The sequence below is a fragment of the Cyanistes caeruleus genome, chromosome 12 (assembly GCF_971803275.1).
Source record: "Cyanistes caeruleus chromosome 12, bCyaCae1.hap1.1, whole genome shotgun sequence".
In the NCBI taxonomy this organism is placed as follows: Eukaryota; Metazoa; Chordata; class Aves; order Passeriformes; family Paridae; genus Cyanistes; species Cyanistes caeruleus.
In genome coordinates this window covers 7,249,835-7,272,154 of record NC_141712.1, presented here as the reverse complement: position 1 = coordinate 7,272,154, position 22,320 = coordinate 7,249,835, and the positions used below count along the sequence as shown (strand labels likewise).

The 22,320-nt window shown below is 42.0% G+C and overlaps 1 protein-coding gene across 13 annotated transcripts in view; it reads left to right on the top strand.

The window, feature by feature from the left end:
* ZNF536 (zinc finger protein 536) overlaps window positions 1–22,320 on the top strand; it is a 340,334-nt gene that overhangs the window by 236,135 nt on the left and 81,879 nt on the right. Inside the window, exon 5 of one of the 13 annotated variants that reach the window (XM_086847029.1) lies at window positions 20,654–20,861. The exons of the other annotated variants lie outside the window; for them this stretch is intronic. Within the exon in view, the coding sequence (XP_086703155.1) occupies window positions 20,654–20,682 (29 nt within the window). The 3' untranslated portion in view covers window positions 20,683–20,861. Of the gene's footprint in view, window positions 1–20,653; window positions 20,862–22,320 lie in introns of those variants that run through there. 13 annotated transcript variants of the gene reach the window in all.

Here is a 22,320-nt window from a genome sequence, read left to right as displayed (position 1 = left end):
CCACTCCCCACTGCCGGCAGCCGAGGGCTCTGCTCTCCCTGCTGGGAGTTTGAAGAGGGTGACAGCTTTTTGCCTAGCAAACTTTGCTGCCATGCCATGTTCATCCAGATGCCAAACGCACTGAGACACATCACTGGCACAACCAGACCTCCCCAAACTCTGGCCAGCACCAATGAGCACCCAGTGGTGCGACTGAGTTTTCCACCCCCCAACAGGAGAACAGTTTAATAACAGGACGCCTTGTGGGTGCACTCACTAATTGTTATATAACTGTACATTGGGGTGAAAAAGAAGAAAACAAACCAGAAAAGCTTTCCCAAAGGATAGAGGTGGGAATCCCATTAACATGACGGCTCCCTCTTTAGTTGCCAAAATGATTGACAGTAGGATAAGGTCAGAAAATGAAAACCAAGTCATGGGGGACAGAGCAGGGAGGGGAGGGAGCCAATCAGTTGAATAAAAAACTGAGTGTCAGTGCTGGGGAAGGAGAAAACCGGCACTCCCACTAGAAAAATCCTCACCCTCTGCTCCCCTACTGTTTGTTTGGGGAAAATGCTGCAGCTTAATCAGAATTATTTACAAGATAATGGTCCATTGTTTGTAGTAAGACAGATGCTGTCTGTGGGAATTTGGTGGTTTATGCTCTATGCATTACAGTGCCATTGCTGTGTGCAGATGGGATCACAGTGGTATTGTTGTTATCCACTTTTTGGAAATTTGGAGGATCCTTACTGTGAAAGGAGGATCCTTAAAGAGAAAAAAGAAAGAGTTTTTTCAGGCCCAGAACTGGGATTGATCTTAAGGTAGAGCTGTGCTCATACATGTGTGGGGGAAGAGAAGGACAAAGTAGAAGCGCTTTGCTTGAGACTTGCAGCATGATGGGTCCCTGGGCTGACTGTACTTGGTGGTGGCAGACATCAATTCAACAGATGGATGGAGGGATGATGGATCCCATGTATGTTTCCAAAGGCAAGGAAATACATCCTGGTGGGATATGTCCGTACTCCCTCCTTTGCAGGGGGCTGGCAGAGTCACTTACTTAGAGGGTGGCATGAGAGGTACACAAACCTGACTGTGTGGAAGTCAGGCTGGCCCGGTCAGTGATCATCCCCTGGCTGTGCAACTGCAGCCATGGTATTCCCTGCTGTCCTCCCCATGCTGCAAGCTAAACACTGAGCACTTCTGTTTCACCAGAAAACTTCACCCTGATGACCTGTGGGTGAGGCTGTGGGAAAGGAAAGCTACATTTTTGGTGGATTTATATTGGATACAAAAGCCCAAACTCCTAAAGAGAGAAGTCTTTACTTACTTAGATGATCAAGTGCAAGATTTAATTTTTCTTTTACATTTTCCAGCAGAAAATCTATTTCTATTAGCATCCCCTTCTGGCCCAAGTAGAAAGATCAGTGTGGAGGTGTAGAGCCTGGCAAAGGGGACAGGCCTACGATGTGCAGGTGGGTGACCCTCTGCCATGAATTGCTGCATACAAGAGGAATAGGGAGCTCAGGTGAGGTCGATGGAGATAGCGGCTCAGTCAGCATGTCCATCTCCCCAGCTGTCTGACTGTCCCAGCAAAGTGTGGGGGACAGCAGCACCCACAGCCCTTTCCCATGACCCTGGGATGAGGCACAAGGACCATACCATGCAGAGCTCTGCTCTCAGGAGCAAATCCTGCTGTGCCTTTGCTGCCTGGCCCACAGAAGCCTGGGGGATGAGAAGATCCTCCTCAGGTCCCTGTGCATTGGAGCCAGGTGCAGGATGAGGGGGTGGAGGGTGCCTGTGTGTGTGTGTGTGTGTGTGTGTGTGTGTGTGTTTGTGCATGTGTGTGTGTGTGAGCGTGTGTGCCTGAGCTTCCTCTCTCAAATATCTGCTTTTAGTGTGCAATAGCTCACATATTACCTCGGCAGAGATCCGTGTGCACCAAAGGCAACCAAGAGACGACAAATCACCAGAAGGGCTCCAGAGGGGATTTTGAGCATCCGCGTCTGGTATCCCAAGATCCATTAGCTTGCAGGTAAAATGGAAAACTATGACCATCTCTTTTGTATGCAAGATTACTATGCTGTCTTTCCATCACTGCAAAATACCTGAGTTTCCCTGGAGAAAGCAGAGGGCCTGGGAATGGGGAAGCAGGGAAAAGAATGGCTGATTCAGTTTTTGGGGTCTGTGCAGCTGGAAATGGGTTTCCAGCATCAGCGTGTTCCCCTTTGGATGGGCTTTTCCTGAAATAGGTGTTGGGAGATGGCAGCTCCTGGGTCCTCCCTTCCCTCTAGGTTCAGTGTGCAGCCATGAATGGATCTGATAGCATCAGATCATAAGTGGAAACCACTTTTCCCAAGATAAGGGATCTCCTCTGACTTTTGTGAAACAGTTTTCCAAGAATACCCTTGAAGGATTAGATTGGCAGGGGAGATTGCAATTCCTGAGTGATTGAATTTTTCCTAAGTGTCTCCAGTGGGATCTGTACAGGGAGCTCTAAGTTTTTTTTTTTTCCAAGTCAGCATTTATTTGCAGAATCCTAATTTTGTATTTCCTGACATTTAAACTTTTCAGCCTAATGTTCTAATAAGGATTCTGTCTGTCCATCTAAATAAAGCTTCGTTCTAATGAGGACCCCATCCATCTCCTGCGATGGAGCCATAACGACTTCCAGCCTCAGTGTAATTTTAGCTAGGCTTCCTTCCCCACCCTCTTCTCCCCACAGACCATTGTTTGGGGTGAAAATTATCTGTTTTGGGATGAAGTTGTGCAGAATTTCATTTTGGGTCAAGTGACTGAGCTATTGTGTGAGCCTCTGCTTTCTCTCTGAAAAGGGGGATTTTGCTCACTCCCCGTTGTATGTTCAGTGCCTGCTTATTTGCAATTTCTGTTCATAAGACTGTGGGTTTTCATGCCAACGATTTTCTGTTTGAGTTGTTGGAGCAGGGAGGTTGTGGGAGCATGCCAGTGTCAAAGGTTGTCACTTGAATGATAATTAATAACATTATCAGACTGATTATGTGTTTAGATATCCAGAAACAGGAGTGAATTGAACTTGTTAAATTTAATTCCTACCTCCGAATGACTGGGATATTGGCGTGCTCACCAGTATTGCTTTTGCATAAGGGACAAAACTGGGAATTTGAAAGGGCAATGACTAATGAAAATTGCTGAATTTCTGGGCTTTTGGAGCTTGCAGGGCTTCTCCTACACCACCGTCTCTGTGCAAGCGTTTGCTAGGCAGGAGAAGGCACAGAGTGGGTGCACGGTGGTGTTTATAGACCCTGGTTTCACTGTGCCAGTTGTTGACTGGAACATCAAGTCACTTGAGATTGGGGATTACGTCTTTTAAGGTCCAGAAGAGCCGTTTCACATGTGACTGATTACCTCTGTCAGAGTCGGGAGGGCCAGGTCGCACCTCGGTGGGTGGGACCTGAACTCATGCTTTCAGAGGTCAATAACAGGGTTTTTAGACCTTTGTGCTTCTCCGTCCCTTATAGCCAGACCTTTTCTGTTAAAACTGTTTAAATTGAAAACCACTAATAAAAGGATCATATGTGTTTCCCACTGAACAGGTTCTTTAAGGCTATTATGATAATTAAAAACATATGGTGCCTGTGCAAGTCAGAGGGAAACCACAGATGTACAAATTAGGTATTATATAAGGTTTTTCTTTTCTGCCCTTTCAAAAACGACAAGTCAAAGAAGTACAAAGAGATAAAGATGATATTTTTCTGGAGATGCTAGGTGGCATTTTGGATTTTTAATCATGAAATATGTAAACCACCTTTCTTATACATAATCAGAGCAAACTTTTTCTAATAGGCAGGAAGAACAAAACACGGTAGCATATGACTGCAGTATTTATGGAAGGAATAAGGAAACACTTTGTTTCATACAAGTTATTGGACACCAAGAAACCTTTTGCATTTTTTATGATGTTTCCCTGCACAGACATGGAGGATTATATTTATTAAATATTGAATTATATTGAAATTGGATTGATGCAGCCAAAGAAGGACATTTCTTTGTATTCCATTTTTTCTCCTTTTAAAAAAGGGAAATGTACTCATATTGATTGCAGTACAAGTAGTCATTTGTTTTAATTTAAAAATATAGGATTGATTTTGAGAAGGTGATAAATACTGCTAATAAAAAAATTCAAAATGGGGATTTATAATGATTCTCTGTTAAGTCAATGGTTTAGAGAGGCTAACTTATAATAAAAGTAGAGACGTGCTGAAATATCCATAGCTAATGGATTATTTGCCATTTGCTAGTGCTGCAAACTTTCCTTGGTTTGCTGGGTCCTGCTACAAAAAGTAAAATTTATATCATCTAATGCTCCACGCTCCTTGCTTTGTCTTTCTCTTGCTAAAAATGGGCAGCTGAGGGTCTAGCAAGCATCTGTGGGGCCCCCTCCCCATGGGGATGTGCACAGGTAATCCAGACAGGGCCAGGGCCAGGCCTGGCTGTTGCCGTGGGGCTCAGGTAGCCACACAAGGCCAGAGCCAGGCCTGGCTGTTGCCATGGGGCTCAGGTAGCCACACAAGGCCAGAGCCAGGCCTGGCTGTTGCCATGGGGCTCAGGTAGCCACACAAGGCCAGAGCCAGGCCTGGCTGTTGCCAGGGGGCCCGGCTGTCCTGGCTGTGCCCTGCAGGGTGCCCTCAGCCCTGCAGCGCTCCTGCCTTGTGGCACACAGGATGGACAGCAGCGGGAGCAGCAGCACCAGGAGCCCTGGGACCCGTGCCTGCAGCCTTGAGCTCTCTGTTCCTGCAGCACCAGCATCTGCCTGGCACCTTGCCCTGCCTCTGGCCACAGAGACCCTCCTCTTGCCCCTTGGGGCTTGACCCATGTATGTCCCTGGAAGGAGCGGGACCACAGCCAGCGTGCTGTTGTCACGGGGCTCAGAGCGTGTCCCACCGGCACAGGGCACAGCCGGGGATGAAGGATGAAGGATGCCCGTTCTTGTGGCTCCCAGGGCACAGCCGGAGAGCAGCCCGTGGCTGTGCTTGTGTCTCTCCCATGAGGGGCCACTCTCACCCACCAGCCCCAAGAAACAGACCTGGGTGTGGGGACACTCCGTCAGGACACGCTGTGGCCCCCAGCACCGGCACCCCAGGCAGCCTTCATCCTCAGCCAGGACCTCACCCCCGCTGCAGCTGAGCCTTTGCAGACCCTTTGCTCTGTTCACTGATGCTTTGTTCTGTCACTTAGTAAAAAGCAGGCAATTTTTATTCCATTCTTTTTTTCCTCCCAAATAAACTTTTAGAAGAGCAAAAATGCAAATTGGGGGAAATCAGAGCAAGAGAAGCCTGATGATAACACTTCAGGTTTGCAGGAGTGGTGGCTGAGCAGGCATTTCTGAACAGAGTCTTTTCTTTTCTTGAGTGAGTGATAGCAAACTCAGTGTTATTTCACATGTAGGTATTACCATTTTAACTTTTACTGAGGTAAAATAACACCTTGTCACTCAGTGCAAATACCAATCACAAAATGAATTAATTGTAATAACTGTTGTCAACAGAACAAAAGACTTGTTGCTTTCCTAAGCAGATTTCAGTGCCACTGATAACTATATACAGAAGTTCCCTTTGGGCTTATTCAGTGCATGTAGTCAGAACATAATTTCATCTGTCTTTCTCTGTACTTAGTTGTAAAAGTCTCAGAAACTGAGTTAAAGACCTGTATTTTTTTATGTATCGCTAAGCATACATTTTTCAGTCCTTATGATTTTTTTTCTCACAGAATCTCTAAACATTTTTACGAGTTAATTAACACTTCTTTTGTGGTTAATTTATTAAAGAATTAACAAGTTTATAACAGTCTGTAGAGTCTGCTGGTTCCCCTTATGCTGTGATGGACAGTTACATTCAGAGAAAATATGGGTAGTTGTTTTGCTACACAAAATATATTTTTGCTAATGTTACTTTTTTAGGCAGTCATCTTTATCCAAGACGAACACTGCTATTCCAATAGATGAGGGAAGTTTCCCTTGAAAAGAGGGGAAGAGAGGTAAAATTAGCCAAGAAAAGCAGAATTCTTCATACTTGTTCTAACCACAAATTTATTCAAGCAAAGTTTTAGATGGGGGGGCGGTGGGAGAAACTAATTAACTAATTTTTCAAAGGAGCCTCAGTACAGCAGGAATCAGTGCCAATATGCTGTACTCATTTTACATGGCTATTTAACTTAATAATCAAAAACACTATAGCATATCCTCTATATTTCACTGTGAATGCTATGTATTTTCTTAAAGAGACATATTAATATTGCAGCCTGTGATAGTCAGACATCACTGCCAATGGAACAGACACCGACCCACACAGCAGTTAGAGATCCATTTTGCATCCTTTCTAACAGAATGTGTGTTTTAGATTGCTTCCCCCTTTTCCCTTTCTAAAGTTACCAACAGGCTTCAGTGCTCCTTGCCCTCCTGAGGAGCAGAATCACAAACTAATATAAAATACGTGGAAAAGTAATTATCCCTGTATCTTCCTCCCAAAATTGACTGGAAATCAGGGAAATATCCCACGTAAAAGTCTGTTTGGGCAAGTCTGCCTGGCCTGAAGGGTGGGAGGCTAAAGAAGCACCAGTGGAACAGCTGAGCATCCTTAGCCAGGCACTGGCTCTAGCTGCTCCAGCTTGGTTAAACAGGGTGCAGCTCTCTGCTGCAGCACCCTCCTGCAGGAAAGCAAGAAGCACCCTGAAAACACAGTAAGACCTTGCTGAAATCTTTTCCTTTCCAAACATGGCTGGGGTGGAGGTCCAGGAGCCTCGTGCAGCCCGTCTGGGCTTTGCAGTGGGTAATAATAGTGCCATGCAGCCTTGATGTGGCAGATTTCAGATGTTTCCCCTCCAACCCTCTGCTGTCAATAACATTTGGTTTGTCTTTCTTTTTGGCAAATGCTGTGTCTTCAGCCACCAGTCGGTCAAATGTTCCTGCTTCTACAGGGAACTTGCTTTTTGCGTGGGCAGCTTGGCTCTGCAGCTGCAATAGAGCATCTGTCTGCCTCACACGGGCTCGTGGTGCCGGGAAGGACCCGCTTGCTCACCGCTCTGCAGGGCTGACACATGACTCAGTGTAAGCTACAGCACGTTTGTTCTCACAGTCTTCTCCTTTTCACTGTTTAATGTAAACAGTTTTGAATGTGCCTGAGTGATTTTTGTCTCGTGTACTTCCCATGGCAGGGTGGGACATCCGTGATTGTGCTGGAGCATGAGTAGTTTTGTTTCAGCAGCCTTGGGCCAAGGCTGTGGATGATCTTGTGTGGATGCACAGGGATGTGGATGCACAGAAACTCCTCCTGCAGCTTAGGTGTTTATCAGAGAGAAGTGGCTGTGGGAGGCAGCTGCTCCTTGGGCCTGTGGCTTTTGTGCTGCTTTGGTCTTTTGGGGCACCCAGTCAGCGCTGCCTGGTTTCTGTTGCACCTCTGCAACTGCTCCTCTGCTTGGGGTTGTGGCTTACCTGCAGATGTAAGGTTTTGGACAGAGGCAGCGGCATGAAAAAATTTGACCAGCATCTTCTGTGTGTTCTGATGCTGTGTGGGAGGTGATAAGAGCTCTGCTTGGGATGCAGCAGCCATCCTTGTATGGACTCATGGGGTGGTTTCAGAAAAAGCCAGTGTTAAAAACCCCAGGTCAGGCTGGGCATGGGCAGCACAAATGGGACAGGAGGACATGCCCACTACCCCCATGCCAAGCCTGGGAGTGTGTGCTGTGTGAGAAAGCAGGGAGGGAGCATGCAGCGCTCCTTACCCCCCTGTCTGCTGCCCCCCCCTCCCGTTACTCGTTTATATCCCAGTAAATCTGTTTGAAAGAAAGAAAATACTCCCAGCCTCTCATATAACACCCTCTCTTGTGCTGACTGGTGCTTTTTGCTGTTGTAACTTGGCTGTTGCATTGTTTGCCCACCGTTCCTTTGAGGCATGTCAGTGACACTGCTCCACTTTGGAAAGTTGGAAATTAGGGTGCCCTAGGTCAGGCCCCTCCAGCCCTGGCCAGGAGCTTTCCACAGCAGAGCCCAACAGCCCTGGTGACTGGAAGGATGGGACCTGTGCTGTTTTGTTTGATTTTGGATTTGCTTCTCAGCCATCGCTGTTCTGTGTTTTTCTCTGCTCCTCTTTGGGTGATTAACTGCGAAAAGAAGCGTTTCTCGTTTCTGCGAACCACTCCTCTCCCTGCTTCTTGGCACTAGTTGCTAATCAAAACAGGTCTTTGATAGCCAAATGGCATTTGGCTGAGCCAAACACTGAGCTAGACACACAGGCTTCTTGTGATTAAGCGCTTTATTAATGTGAGGTTTAATGCAAGTTCACTCACAGCATGAGGACCCAATGGTAAATGTTCAACAATCTAATTCTGTAGCACTGTGTTTTATTTAGCATGAAAATATTCCAGGGTACGCAAAACCAGTGCTCCGCTTAGGAGCGATGCTTCAAAGGATTTGAAAATATTAATTTTTTGCACTTTCCAAGGCAAAGGTGTGTTAGTCTGTCATTTTATAAAGGGACAAGCTGCTTTTTTTTTTTTTTTTTTTTTTTTAATCAAACCTGTTTCTATAGATAAACAAATGCAGAGTTCTAAACTAGTAAACTTTTACCGTGTTTGTATAATTCACATTCATATGATACCAGAATATTCCAAGAGACATTTTGGGGAAATCTGTAAAATAAATGTGCATCTTGGCAGAGACCTTGTGTGCCAAGTTTTAGCCTGGGCTGCATTTTCACAGCTGAGTTATAAACCCCTGAAAAAACAGGATTTATAAGGGAAATGCTGACACAACCTTAACCATAGCACTGCTATCTGGTGCTGCTATAATATACTGTACGAAGAAATCAGTTCATTAGTTAGTTATAAACAAAGGACAGAGATAGTAAATTACAGTAGGTATTTCAGCAGTTTTCTATATATTTATGACACAAAAATATGCAGCTGCATTTTATTTCTTGAGACAGTATTTAAGGATTTCAGATTTAATACACGTTAGTTTGGTTATGCACATTGTGCATTTTGGTCTCGCTGTTCATTCTTGTAGTTTTATTCATGGTATTTTCTTCTTTCTCTGTTGCTCATTAGAAAAATGTTAAAAATCCATTTTCATCTGATTAATAATAAAGCTGATCACATGTAACCTAATTTTCATTCACTGCTGCCCCTGTCTGTGGAGTCATATACAAAGTGACCTTTGAATCACCACTGGGCCCATAAAGCACAATAAGCACCATTGTCCTGTCAAAAATTGAAGATGTTTTACATCATTACAAAATTTAATGTTCCATCTTTTCAAATGCACTACTTTTCAAAGGCCACATTCCAATTGAAGCTCATTAAAATCAGACTCAAGTTTCCTGTGGTGGGGATGAGAAAGAGTTTCTCATGCATTCGGAGTAATATGAATCACTCTTTTAAAACAGATATGGTTACATATTAGTTTTGAAAGGTACAGTAACTGCTGAGCCTCCACTGTCTGCAACAGTGAGGCTTTTGTACTTATAAATCTAATAACTGCCTCCTGATCCCTTGTACTTCATCCACACTGTATCCTATTTACTTATGAATAAATCAACTTTCTAAATAAAATTGTTGTTCAAAAGTTCAGGGGTTGAATTATAGGAGTCTCTGGCTCAAAGCTTCTATTAAGGTTTTAGCAGACATCTGTAAAACTCTTGTTAAAAAAAAAAAAATCAGTTTTCCTCCAAACTCCTTGAATACATTAGATTAGGAGAACCAAATTCTTCTCTAGAGCAATCCTTTAAAGTCTGGTGAATTACACAGAGGCTGAATATGCTTCCTAATCTTATGGAATAATTTCTCTTAGTGTTTTATTTATAAATCAAATAGAACTTGGATAAGCTGGTGGCTGAAATGGGCAGTATGTTGGTAAATACAGTATCATGCTCCTACTATGCTAGTAGAGTTAGAGTAGCGAAAACACTCAGGTATTCAATGGAGCAACATTAAAAGGCTGGTTGCCCCTCCATCCCACTTTCCTTGTGAGAGGGGCTGGCAAGCTCCATGTAACTCCATTTCCACAAACAAAAGCAAAACAGAAAGTTATTTCAAGTCTTTGAAGAGTTAATTTGCACTGCTATATATGTATACATGGCTGAATCTCATGTGTATGGGCATGCATGCTGCTACCCTATATGTAAAGCAGATGTATATAAATATTATTGCACATTTGGTTTACTACAGCTATTACATGATCTCACATTACACAGAAGGAGTTCCATATATTGGTCACATGCAATATAAACTGTGCTGCAAAACACAGTGCATTAAACATTTTATGAAGAAGATAGATACAAATGCATGGTGAATCCTATTTTCAACTGTTGACAGACCCTGAACATGTTTCCTCTAAGTTTATGATCATGAAACTACAGCTATAATTTGCCAGGCACTGTTGCAAGTGAGACAGAATGAGCAGGAATGTCAGTCTTTTATCAATAGTGCATTAAGATGCTATTGCATTTTCAATATTCCTCGGTATTTCAGTATAGCTCATTAACATGGTGTATTAGCATAACACGTGATAAAATCAGGTGCAGGCCATTCTCTCATTTTAGTTATAACGTTTTTAATGTTTATGGTGATAAAAAAAGATATAAGAGAGTACAAACCCACTGTGAGCTCTGTGGAAATCAAGAGCTACAGAACAAGCAACTCTTACATAGGTCAAGAATATGGAAAACCACATGCTGATATCCCATTTAGCACTGAGATTTGCTACACAGTTCAGTCATATTTTTACTATAATATTGTACAACACCAGACATTCTCAGTTCTCATATTCTGGGCTGTGTTCTGTGTGCTGAGACAATACTGAATGAAATTCTTTGACTTTTCATGGCAATAGTAATCTTAACCTCATTTAACACACAACTGGAAGTGTGTTGGTTTGATTCATGAGAAGTATAAATCATGGGATAAAGGTGTTGCTTCTAAGTGGTCTGTAGTTGTTAGTGCTCTGCTCAGTTACATCATGGTTTCTGCATCATGTTTTAGTCTCAGAACCTTTGCATGGGTTCCTTCATTTGTTGCTACTAAGAGTAACTGGTACTCATGATTTTATTAACTGAGGATATCAGTATTATTGAAAGTACCAGGTATTGTAGTCTACCCTGTCCCTGTATTTAGACAAAACCAGCTGGTTTCTCATCTGCTTCACGTGGTTTGCTGTGGATGATGTTCGGTGCTGGCCAGGTTTCACACCTCCTGGCATCTCCCAGCCCACCGTGGGGATGTGTCTGCTGGAGGATGCCCTTTCTCCCCAGGGCCTTCTGAAGAAACACGTGAAACATTTCCTCTCCCCTCTGTAAAGGCCAGGCTTTCCTATCCCGTTTACAGCTCATATGGAAGTGAGTAAACTTTGTGGCCTGCTAAGGGCTGCTTTACGAAGTGCTAAAAGGCTTTAAAACAGCAGCGCCGCAGCGGCCCCGCTGCTGCAGGAGGCAACGGCCAGGTGGGGATCCCACAGGGCTTCACTCCTGCACTTCCCACTGGCACCCTGAATTAGGAATGATCCCTAATTCTGAATACTTTAAGCCCTTTCTGAGGGAGCTGCAGCCCTGGCTTGTGGGCAGTGAGGTTGTTTTAGCTCTCACAGGTGTCTGTGTGTGCACTGGTGTGGTACCTGCCTTCCCCAAACTCCTCTTCCCTCTGTGCAGAGAATCACACATTTCTTCTATCAGAATTTGAGGGTTTTGACCCACGGTAACACTCAGCCCCTGGAATTGACCTCAAACATTGAAGAGCAGTAGATTGTATAAAATAGTTTGTAATGCTTTTCTCACTCTTCCTGACAAATATTAAACATCATCTTTCCCACTTCCAGGATCAGTGGTGCAATCTTGGAGAACAAGAATAAAGATTGCAACTCTTGCTGCAGTTCAGTTCTCAGGTCACAGTCTCAACTGTGGTAATTAGTAACAAGCAACTGTATATGCTCTTGCATAGTGGGGGCAATTCCACTTCCTGGGTATTCCTAGGAAGAAAATTGAATTTAAAAAAAAAAAAAAAAAAAAAAAAAGGGACCACCAGATTGCTTTGTTCCTTTAACCCATCTTGCACTTTGTGAATCCAGGGCTGGTACTGCCAGTACTTGAAAGGGTTAGGGTATGTTCTGAGCATGCTATGGCATAACAGCCACCCAGCAGGGTGAGCTGCTAATGGCATCAGCCAGAAGTGGAAAAATACTGAACAGCAAAACTTTGAAGCCCTCTCTTACAGGGAGCTCTCCTTTACCATTTCTCTCACCTTCTGAAGAGCCAGACTTATGGGGAGATCTTTATTCCCACCCACATTTTCTTTCTTCATCCCACAGGCATCCCCTGCTGCAGGAAACCAAGAGGTATGCCTGTCAAACTTAGGTGGCTGCTGCTGCATGGAGGAGAACTTCCTCCACTCATGATAGTCACACCTGGAATGAATAGAAAATTTTTCCTTTGAGGAAAAACTTCAGTCAATCCACACTTGTCTATTTAGGACAAGGCATTTAATTGGAATTTCCTTCAAACTTTATGTTGAAGTACTTTATTTGCCCCATTTAATTTTCTTAAGCAGAGTCTATAGACAGATGCATCTCTTAGGACCAGGTCTTTTTTTTCTCATTTAGAACATTGGTCTGCCTACATCAGGCAGCATTAAAAATTCAAGATTTGCCCTCATCAGTGATTACTTTGGATAGGAAGCAGGTTGTTATTGTATAGCAGGATACAGTGGTTACAGGAGTGAGAGTGTGGGATGATGCTTGCTGCATGTACACCTTTAGTAACAGTACTTCTGCATCTACACATTGTCTGTGTTTTCCATCTTGTGCTCTTCCATAACAGTGGATGTGAATGCAAACAGGCAATTTCTCTTGGCTTTAATGGGCTTTTCCCTGGCAAACATAACTCCTTGTATTGTATAAGTTTGGCTGGAAGTAGGTGCATTGACAGGGTCAGTAAATGTGTTATGTAAGAGTACACATGAGTAAAGTTCTGAAATTCTCCAATAGGCAGAAGGTTTTCAGATGTTATGAGTGGAGTTACCATGTTATCTTGATACACATCAATGCATTTCAATAAAAAACTTACTAAATAAGTGATTTTTGTTTTAGAAAAACAAACTGTTGGTACCTAAGCACTATGCACGTTTTGGGCGAGGTGTGGATTTTATTTTTTTTTTTTTTGCATCATAAGTTGAAAACAGAAGGAATGTCCCTGCTCCAGTGAAGAAGACAGATCTCTGTATGCATTTCAAATTTAGGACTGTGTGCAGTGATATGGATGGCAGAAGATCCCAGCAAGCAAGCCAAATATAGATGTGCTAACTTGAAAGTTAATACCAAAATTTGATTTATGACTATGTAAGACATAAATCTGAATATTGGTAGCTAAGATCCTTAGGGATTGAGGGTGTATTTTAAAATGTGTTGTTTGTGTATCCTGCATCTGACCCTGTTTCTGCCAGAGAACAGGAAAGTCTCCTGCTAAATGCTTCAAAGCCATCCCCATCTCTTCAGAAACCCAGAAAAAGCTTGTTTGCTGCTCCTGCCCATCCTGCACACCCAGCTTATTCATTAGCAGACTAGATCCTCATTATGATGATCTCATTCATTAGCAGACTAGATCATCTGGTGCTTCCAAACTTCTTGTTTCAAAGCGCTGTCTTCAAAGTCAGCTGCTGAGAGTGCCAGGCTGTGTCAGGGCTGCCTGGGCCTTGGAAGCTGTGCTGTGAACCGCCGTGTTTGCTAACGAGTGAGCTGGGCGTGCAGGACACACCTGCGGAAACAGGCATGGCAGAATCCCCTAGGAATCGCCAGCACAGCACCCACTCATGTCAGTGCAATCTCACTGATTAGGGGACTGGCTGACAGGCTTCAAGATGAGTTCATGTACGTCATGACTGCTAAACTGAGTTTTAAAGCTGGGACAGCAGGATGGGGTGCACGGGGGCAGGTGGGAATTATTCTGTAATTCTCATAGCAGGCACTTTTTCATTTGAAATTTCTTTTGTACATTCAATTATGAAGCTCTAAAATTGTGTAGCAATTAACTGAGGAGTGCTGTCCAGGTAGAATCAAATGGCAAAATGTGATTTTTCAGAGGAAAATAAAATAAAACTCTTCCGTGCTTTTTCTCCAAGCATAAGAACATCCAGCTTAAATAGAGTATTCAATTTTTAATGAATTGGGATCTTAGTGTTCTGTGATCTATGGATGAGGAGCTAAAATATGATAAATGTGCCCACACAACTGATGGAATCATGCATGGCATAGTTCCTTTGGAAGATATTCGTTTGTTTTTTGTTTGTTTGGGTTTTTTTTTTTAATTTTCTTCTTAGATATATTCTTGATCATGAACATAAACTGGTAAGTGATTTGCAGCAGTTTTAATCATTTCCTCAAACATTTTTACTTCTTTAAATGAACTGTAGTTTAACCTAAATTGTTATGCCTCTCTCCTACTTGTAGAAGAGAGGAAGGTTACAAAATGATCTAATATGGGACAGTATTTAGCATTCAGTATTTTCTAGCCCAAGAAACATTATATAATAATCTATAATCAAAAACCCTAAAAACCTGTTAACTGCTAAATTCTGTTTCATTCTAACATTACAACTAGAACTCATTTATAAGGAAATGAAAGTCAAGAGGATTAAATTCAATTAAAATTACTTTGAAGTATGGGGGAAAAATGTTTCACCGTGATATAAATCAACATATTGTTATTGCCTTCTTTTCCTTATCCGCTAAGGGTCTCTAAAGCAAAATGTAGTCTAAATTATACATGGAGAACAAATAGAGAGAAAAGAACGCCACGCACCCACAAGCACAGCCCAACTCAAATGAAAGGTTTGGGTGTACTTGTGGATGAATGGTGTGCTTTTCTGTATGCTTTGCAAGCCAGAATTGTGGAAGGTTTCTCCCACTTGCAGCCTCCATACCTTCATTGAGTGCAGTATAAATAGAAAGCCAATTAAAGTACATCATTGTTATAAAAAAGAAGGAGACAAACAAAAAAACCAACACCATTTTAGCGTGCATGCATTTTGTACTGAAAGTAGGATCTCGGCAGAGAAATTAACTTTAATAATCTATGGATTACAAGACATATCAAACCTTCAAAGCAATGCAGCATTAGATCTATTCTCAAAAGGGTTTAAATTACTTTAATAGTTAATAATAAGTGATATGACTCATTTTTCCAAGTAAATCAAAATCGGTTGTCATTTGTACATCTGGTCTGCAAACCTCTTAATTATGGCAAAGAAATTCCTCGGTACCTACTGAGCACCTCTGAGGTGTGTAATACTAAAATACATTCTTATTTTTTGATTGTTGTTTGATGATTTAGGACATAAACCTAATGCAAAGCAGAAAGCAATGTTTTAAGTATCCCTCTAACCCAGCAAACATCAAGCCCCACTAGAGAAACATGCAGCCACCCTACAGAGAAATTCAGGGCACATCCTTTACTGTCAGTTGAGCTATTGATCTTAAACATGCAAGAAGCACTTGGAAACCCATGTGTGTCTGTGTGCAGATATGCAAATCATGAGCATCCCATTGAAGACATTTTTATTGAAAGAAGGCCCAAATCGCCAACCTTCCTGAAAAGTCAGTGTTGGCCATTAAAAACCAGCAACCAAAAATTTCCCTAACTCCTCGCCTAGAGAAGTTTGCTCCCATGAGCAAGATCAGGACCATAGAAAAACAATGCTATTGTTGTTTAAGAAAAGAACCTCACTGTCTGCTTTAAATCATATATTGTTCCCACAGGTTTCAATTACTTCACATAACGAGACGGTGCCAGCGCGTAACAATGGCGTGGCTTTCTGTCTCCATGGCTCTGGTACAATACTTTTAAATGAATTATCAAACTGATCAAAACAAACATTGTTCCTCTCATTACTGCGCTGCAACCTCGCCATTAGCAGAGTTAGCATCCACACATGTAGCCAAGTGCCTGGGGACACAGATGCTTGCTGGGCAAGTTGTTCTCCCAGCAGGAGAGGCTGCAGGGCTGGGGACAGAGCTCCTCTCGCAGCCAGGGGTGGGCAAGGTGCTCCTCCAGCAGGCACTGGACCTGTCCTCAGTGCGTGGCAATGTGTGAGCACCATGCCCTGAAAGACCCTGCACAGAAGCTTAAAGAGGTCTGAGCATAGGGGGTCTTTTTGAGCTGAGATTTTAAAGAAGCACAAAAGTTACCCTCATATTTGCCCATGCTTGTAAGAATCACTTTATAAAAAGCACCATTAAAACACAAACTTCAACAGCAGCTTCAAAGTGTTAAGATATTTTGTATTATCTCTTCAAAGGCCACACAAAGTACAGGTAATTTAGTCTTGAATCCTAACATTTGTGTGGGAAATACGGAGTGACCCTTGTCTGGCTGTTATTTGCAGTTCACAGGATTGAATTAGGGAGTCCAGAGACAGAATCATGGAACCACAGAATAGTCAGGTTTGGAGGAACCTCTGGAGATCATCCAGTCCCAATCCCTCTGTCAAGGCAGGGTCACCTGGAGCAAGTGCATGCAGGAACCAGGTGGATTTTGAATGGCTCCAGAGAGAAAGGCTCCACAACCTTGCTGGGCAGCAAGAGCTGTTCCAGAGCTCAGCCATCCTAAAGACAGGGGACAGGAAGCAGATTTTGTTCTCCTGTTCTTTGTCAGGGATAATGTCTTGATAAGATTTTGGGTTGTTTTACGATAGTGATCTACATTTTCTCCTTTAACTCCAGCAGTCTTTTTGTCCCTCACCGTGACATTTTAGCTGTGTGTCCATAGCTCAGCACCCACCAGCTCCAGGGAAGTTCTTTTTTAGGCACAGGTGGCCCTGGCCAGGCTGCGGGGCTGAGCAGGCCAGGGAGCTCCTCCTGCAGGAGGGCTGCTCTGTACAGCCAGGCAACAGCAGCTGAAAACCAGGAACACCCTCCCCACGTTGCCCAAATACATCCATGGATAAATACCAATTGTAATAAATTGCAATTTTCATAGCTGTTATGGAGAAATGCTTTTTTATCCCCTCAGACCTAAGCTGGAGTTTTACCACTGGGTAGGATGGGATCCATGCTGAAAGATGATTCTAATGTTTATAGATGCTTTGCTGGCACACCTGTGAACTTTTTGCCATAAAGTGAACTTCTGCACTTGTGCTGTTGCATTTATTTTGCAAGTATTAATTTAGGCTCACTGCACCTTGGAAACCGTTTGAATATTTATAATTTTAAGTATTTATTTTCAAAGTTAAATTAAAGCACTATTGTCTTGCAACTAACCCTACTTTTTCCACTACTCCGAAAACAAAACCTCCAGTCTGATAACCTTTATTTATAGATGGCAATAAGCATATTTAGCAATTTTATTATTCATGACCCTTGTACTAAATATCATAATCAGAATACCGATGTGTGAGATAATTTCTATATGGAAGTCACTGGAGTAATTCTTGTAAAATAAAAATAGCATTGTGTTCAGAGAAATAATATGTCCGTATTTAATGTGTGTCTTAGTACAAACTAAGAGACCACACAGGGTTTCTTTGAAAAGTCCTACATTAATAACAAGCTTCATGAATAGCAACAAAGCTCTAAAAATGTGATTTTTAGTGTTAACTTTATTTTCTGCCACATGTTTATATCCTTCCACATACAGTCCTTAGGTTTTTCATACGAACAGGAAAGGGGCTGCTGTGTGCTTTGTGTGAACACATAATCAGCAAACGTGCAATTTCTTGAACCAGTTGCTCCCAAGAAGTTAAACCCAGTCCTTTGTTAGTGCCAGCTTTACCCACGTCTGTACTAAAGATGCAGATGATCAGATAAACATCGTACGCAGACTTTGCTCATTAATTGACTGAACAAGGATCGGTCACACTTTATGTACCATTCCAAAATGGATTTTCATGTTTGTGAACCCTAACTGGCTGTGGAAATAGAAAGCAAATGTTGCATAATTACAAATAATTTTGGTTTAGGTTTTTTAAGCCAAGAGAAAAAAAACCAACTTTTTTCTTCAGAGTTTGTGACAGGTTCATCATTACAGACAGGTGATGAATGATCACTTTTTTGGTCACATCAGCTGTTGTGCTACTGTTTAGAGAATTTTTAAGATGATTGCTAAATATAACATTTTTCAGTTAGATGTTACATGAATAATTGATACAGTAAAGTGATGCTGAAAGACACAGGTATAATAATTGAAAGTTTTTTGTCAGAGGTTTTTGAGAACACATGCCACTTATTGAGTATCTGACTATCACCATATTAAGCTGGGTTTCTTTTTACTTGTGTATCTTTAGCAGAAGCTCTCATTAAGCGTATTGTAAAAAGATCCTTTTATGAAAATGCTATCAAGTATTTATAACTACAGCACTGAAGATCAGAGGAGGATATTGTTCAAAATCTGTGCAACATAAAACTGGTCAGAAATATCAGCATCAATCAGTGTCAAAATTAAAACTGACTTGAATTTGTTTTCTTTTAAAATCCTTTTTATAATTTTTTGAGTGGGTTATAACAAGCGCATACTCATTTTCACAATCTTATTTGCTGGCCCCATATTGCAATAAATCAGAAATGTGCTGGTAATAAAAGGAAAATATTGAGGCTAACAAAGAAACAGGAAAAAAAACGTTCCTTAAAAAAAAAAATGAAATCAACCTACCACCACCACTCATCTATGCAAAATAAGAACCCTTCTTTCACCTGAAAGGTCCTCATATGAATATGGAAATAGGGCCATGAGCCTAAAGGTTTGAGTTATCAGTCCTAAGACTTTTGGCTTAAAAAAAAAAAAAAATAATAAAAAAAAAAAATCCAGTCTGGATTAGAGGTTATTAGATACTCCCAGGGCTGAGTAGCAGAAGTGTGACCATGTATTACTATGGACACATCTTCCTGTCCTGTATATAAAGAGATTATCTCAGATTTCTAGAAGCCAAAAGAAGGGATAATGTATATACTTCTGACATTGGCACTCTTCCAAGGGAAAGTTGTAACAAGCCTGACAAATAAGGAAAAAAAATAAAAGCCAGAACAAAGGGTGAACGGCATATGGTGGTTATCCTACAATATGGTCCTTATCCCTTTTAATACATCTCTGGAAGACATAAGTGAAGCATGGCAATGTTTTCTGAAGAGCTGACATGGCTGCATTGTACTTTTTGAGAAATGATACTTTAAAAATTATTTTAAAATAATTTTAATTCTTTTTTTATTTATGGGTCCTGGTGGACTCAGATGTTCAGTCTAGATACCTGCATGAGGACTTTGCTTTCATTTGAGCTGTGTAGCTGGTTTGCTCTAGATCTTCTGGGGTGACTGGTCACCTTTGGAGTTTCTCTGGTCACCAACTTGCTTGTGTGGGGGGAAATTCACTTTGGGAATCAGTAGTGTTGCTACCAAGGTGACCACACTGATATCATTGTGCTTTTCCTGCAAAGGGCAGGAGTGAGCCTGCCCAGGGCTTCAGCCTGGAGCTGTGCTTGCTGCCCAGCCTGCTCCTCACCCAGGTAAGGCAGAGCATCTTCCAGCTCGTCTGTTGTTCTCTTTAGCATGAGTTCTCCCCATCCAGCACCATCACTGGCAGAGGAATAGCACTGCTCATCACAGCCACCTTTAAAAACCATGTGGCCAGAGCAGAGAGGCAGCAGGATAGCTGGGATGACTGCAGGGTTACATTTCCCTGCTGTCCTTTCCTCCACATCACGGTGGGATGTACCATCCCAAGGCCAGGGGCTGGACCAGCAGCCATACAGGTTCTCTGCCTGTTAAAGCAGTCTCAGTATTCCTCATCTCCCTCCCTCCAGGACTGTCTGGATGAGAACATAAAAGTCCTAAATGTAGATTTGTTGTGTGGGAGCCCTCGGATGAGTAGATACTTGGAAAGAACACCCCTGTCTCACTGTTGCTAGCTGCTCAGATATTAAAAATAAAGGAATCCTTTCAAAGAAAGAATATTCTCATCACAGAATGCCAGATCATATTTTGTATCTAATCCTCCTGACTCCTGTACAAAAAAGTGAACAGAGAGTAAAACAAAGTAAGTACTTTGACAGTGTCTTAGTTAAAACAAGATCTCAGGAAATGAGTGCGATAATGAGCAATAGGCTAAAAATTCCAACATATTGCACCAGGTCCTGAGAAATAATGCAAAAGCAAACCACTTTGTTCAGATAATCACCAGTTACATACTCTGCTGGCTGCTTATTAATTGTCTGCATGACACTGGAATTGTTTGACCAAAAGATGAGGCCACTTTTCCTAAGCCATTACTCCTCACCCCACCTCTGCACAATACTGAGGAAGGTTTTGAAGCTGTTACACTGCTCTGATACTGGCCAGGTCTTTGTAAACTGACATCCCCCAAATGGCTCCCTTCCTCCTGACACATTTGTAAACAAGTTTTCTTCTTTTTTAGACATTGGTAGCATTGCTATATAGTGATTGAAAAATTCCAAAACACAGCCCAAATCTTTGTTTTACTATTTTTTGTAATAGAATGTATGTGGCTTTTGAAGCTCTTCCACTGAGACTCAGTTTGAGAAACCACAAAGCTAGGGATTTTAGAATTTATTTACAGTATGTTGACTTTATTTTTCTTAAATCTAGCTAAATAACTAAAAATATCATAATTAATGCAGGAGCCTATGACTGTCTTTTTCTTCTTTTCTTCCAAAGGAGTTCCAGATTCACAGGATTCACTCTGAAATACAGATAAATTCAAAGAAGTTTTTAAATTCCCACAAGGGTCACAAAATGTTGGCTACATCCCGTAAATCATTACAAAATGCAGCACCCTTGAATTACAGTTCTTCATTGAAAAAAAAAAAAAAAAAGTAATAAAAAAAGGAAAGACAAAAGATGATAAAAATAATTCTGGGTCTGACTCCAAGTATGTACATTCCTTCATGATTTTGTCCATTTGAATATAAAACTCTTTCTCTACACTAACTTATTAGGATCTTTCCTTGGGACTGCACCCCAAATGAGTCAGATGTTCTGCTTCAGATTAAGTTAACTAATTATATTACCTTTTATCTTTGCCTTCAGGTAACTCCTCATACTTCTAGCTCATGCAAAGGGTGGTAAAACCTTTTATAGTAGTATAATTTATTTGGAACCTGCTACTAAAGGGCATATCAGCACCTGAAAGAGAACTAATGCCAAAATGTTATTAAAAATTAAAGTCTCACAGGGAACTGTTTTTCCTCTTTATGAACATGCTTGAGAATCCAGGTGGGAAGAATGGACCTAGGCTACCTCACTTCCAACATTTATGGCTGGAAAAGTACAAACACAGGCTATTGGTCATATGGTTTTCTTTCACATTGGTTAATCTAGTTTCTGTTCTCTGTAAGCATGTGGTAGGTCACAGGTTCATGGCCACTGTGGGTTCTTACAGGTGATTTGCCCTTCCCAAGAGCAGGTGCATCTTCAGTCATTTAGAAGGGCCTGAAGGTGTTGTCTGTTTTTTCCAGAGCACTCAGCTCCAGCAGCAGAGCCACAGGTCAGCACTGCCTCAGCTCCTCAGCAGTCAGGCAAGGGCTCCTCTGCTTCTCTTTCCATGAGGAGCACAGCTCAGTCCCTGGGATCAGGGCACTGCCCCTGCCAGGGGGCTGTGGGAGGTGGGAATTCAGCATCCAGCCCCAGCCCTTGAACCATTGGCACTCCTCTCAAAGGCAGGGTTGTGTTTCTTTGCTCCTCGTTCATTTACATAAAGGACAGGGTTTTGAATTGGAAATTTTCTGACTTTTGAACTGGCCAGAGATCTGACAGTTGTGGTCCCCACTTAGAAAGGAGACCCTACATTAACAATAAGCTATTTTATCAGTTATTTTTCACATTCATATTCAGTTATTTCCTGTGGCTGCCACAGGCCCATGACCTGCACCTTCCCTATTGTAGGGAAAGGACACGCAGGATTTTCTACAATGTCTCTTATACTTTGCATCTTTAAACACAGAACCTGGAAGCCACTCAGTCATTATCTTTAAAGTGTTTTCTGAAAAAAAAGCAACAATTTGAGGTAGTTTTAAAATGAATGGTAAGGTATGGTCTATAGAAATGCTGTGAACCCAGGCCATCAGATGGTAGCAAAGATGTTCTTAACCTCTGACAGTGAAACTCTGGCCATTCCCCACAGCTTTTGGCAAATATATCTTCAAAGACAAACAAACACATGGTGCTCAGGCCAGGAAGGGATGAAGCACCTTACCTTGGAAAATCAGGTCAGATGGTACTCTCTGTGTTTTTCATTATAAAGATATTTTTCTCCTTTAACTTCTATCCTGTGCTTAAAATACCACTAGGATTAAAAATTAGAAGTTGCTGTCCCATAATAGACC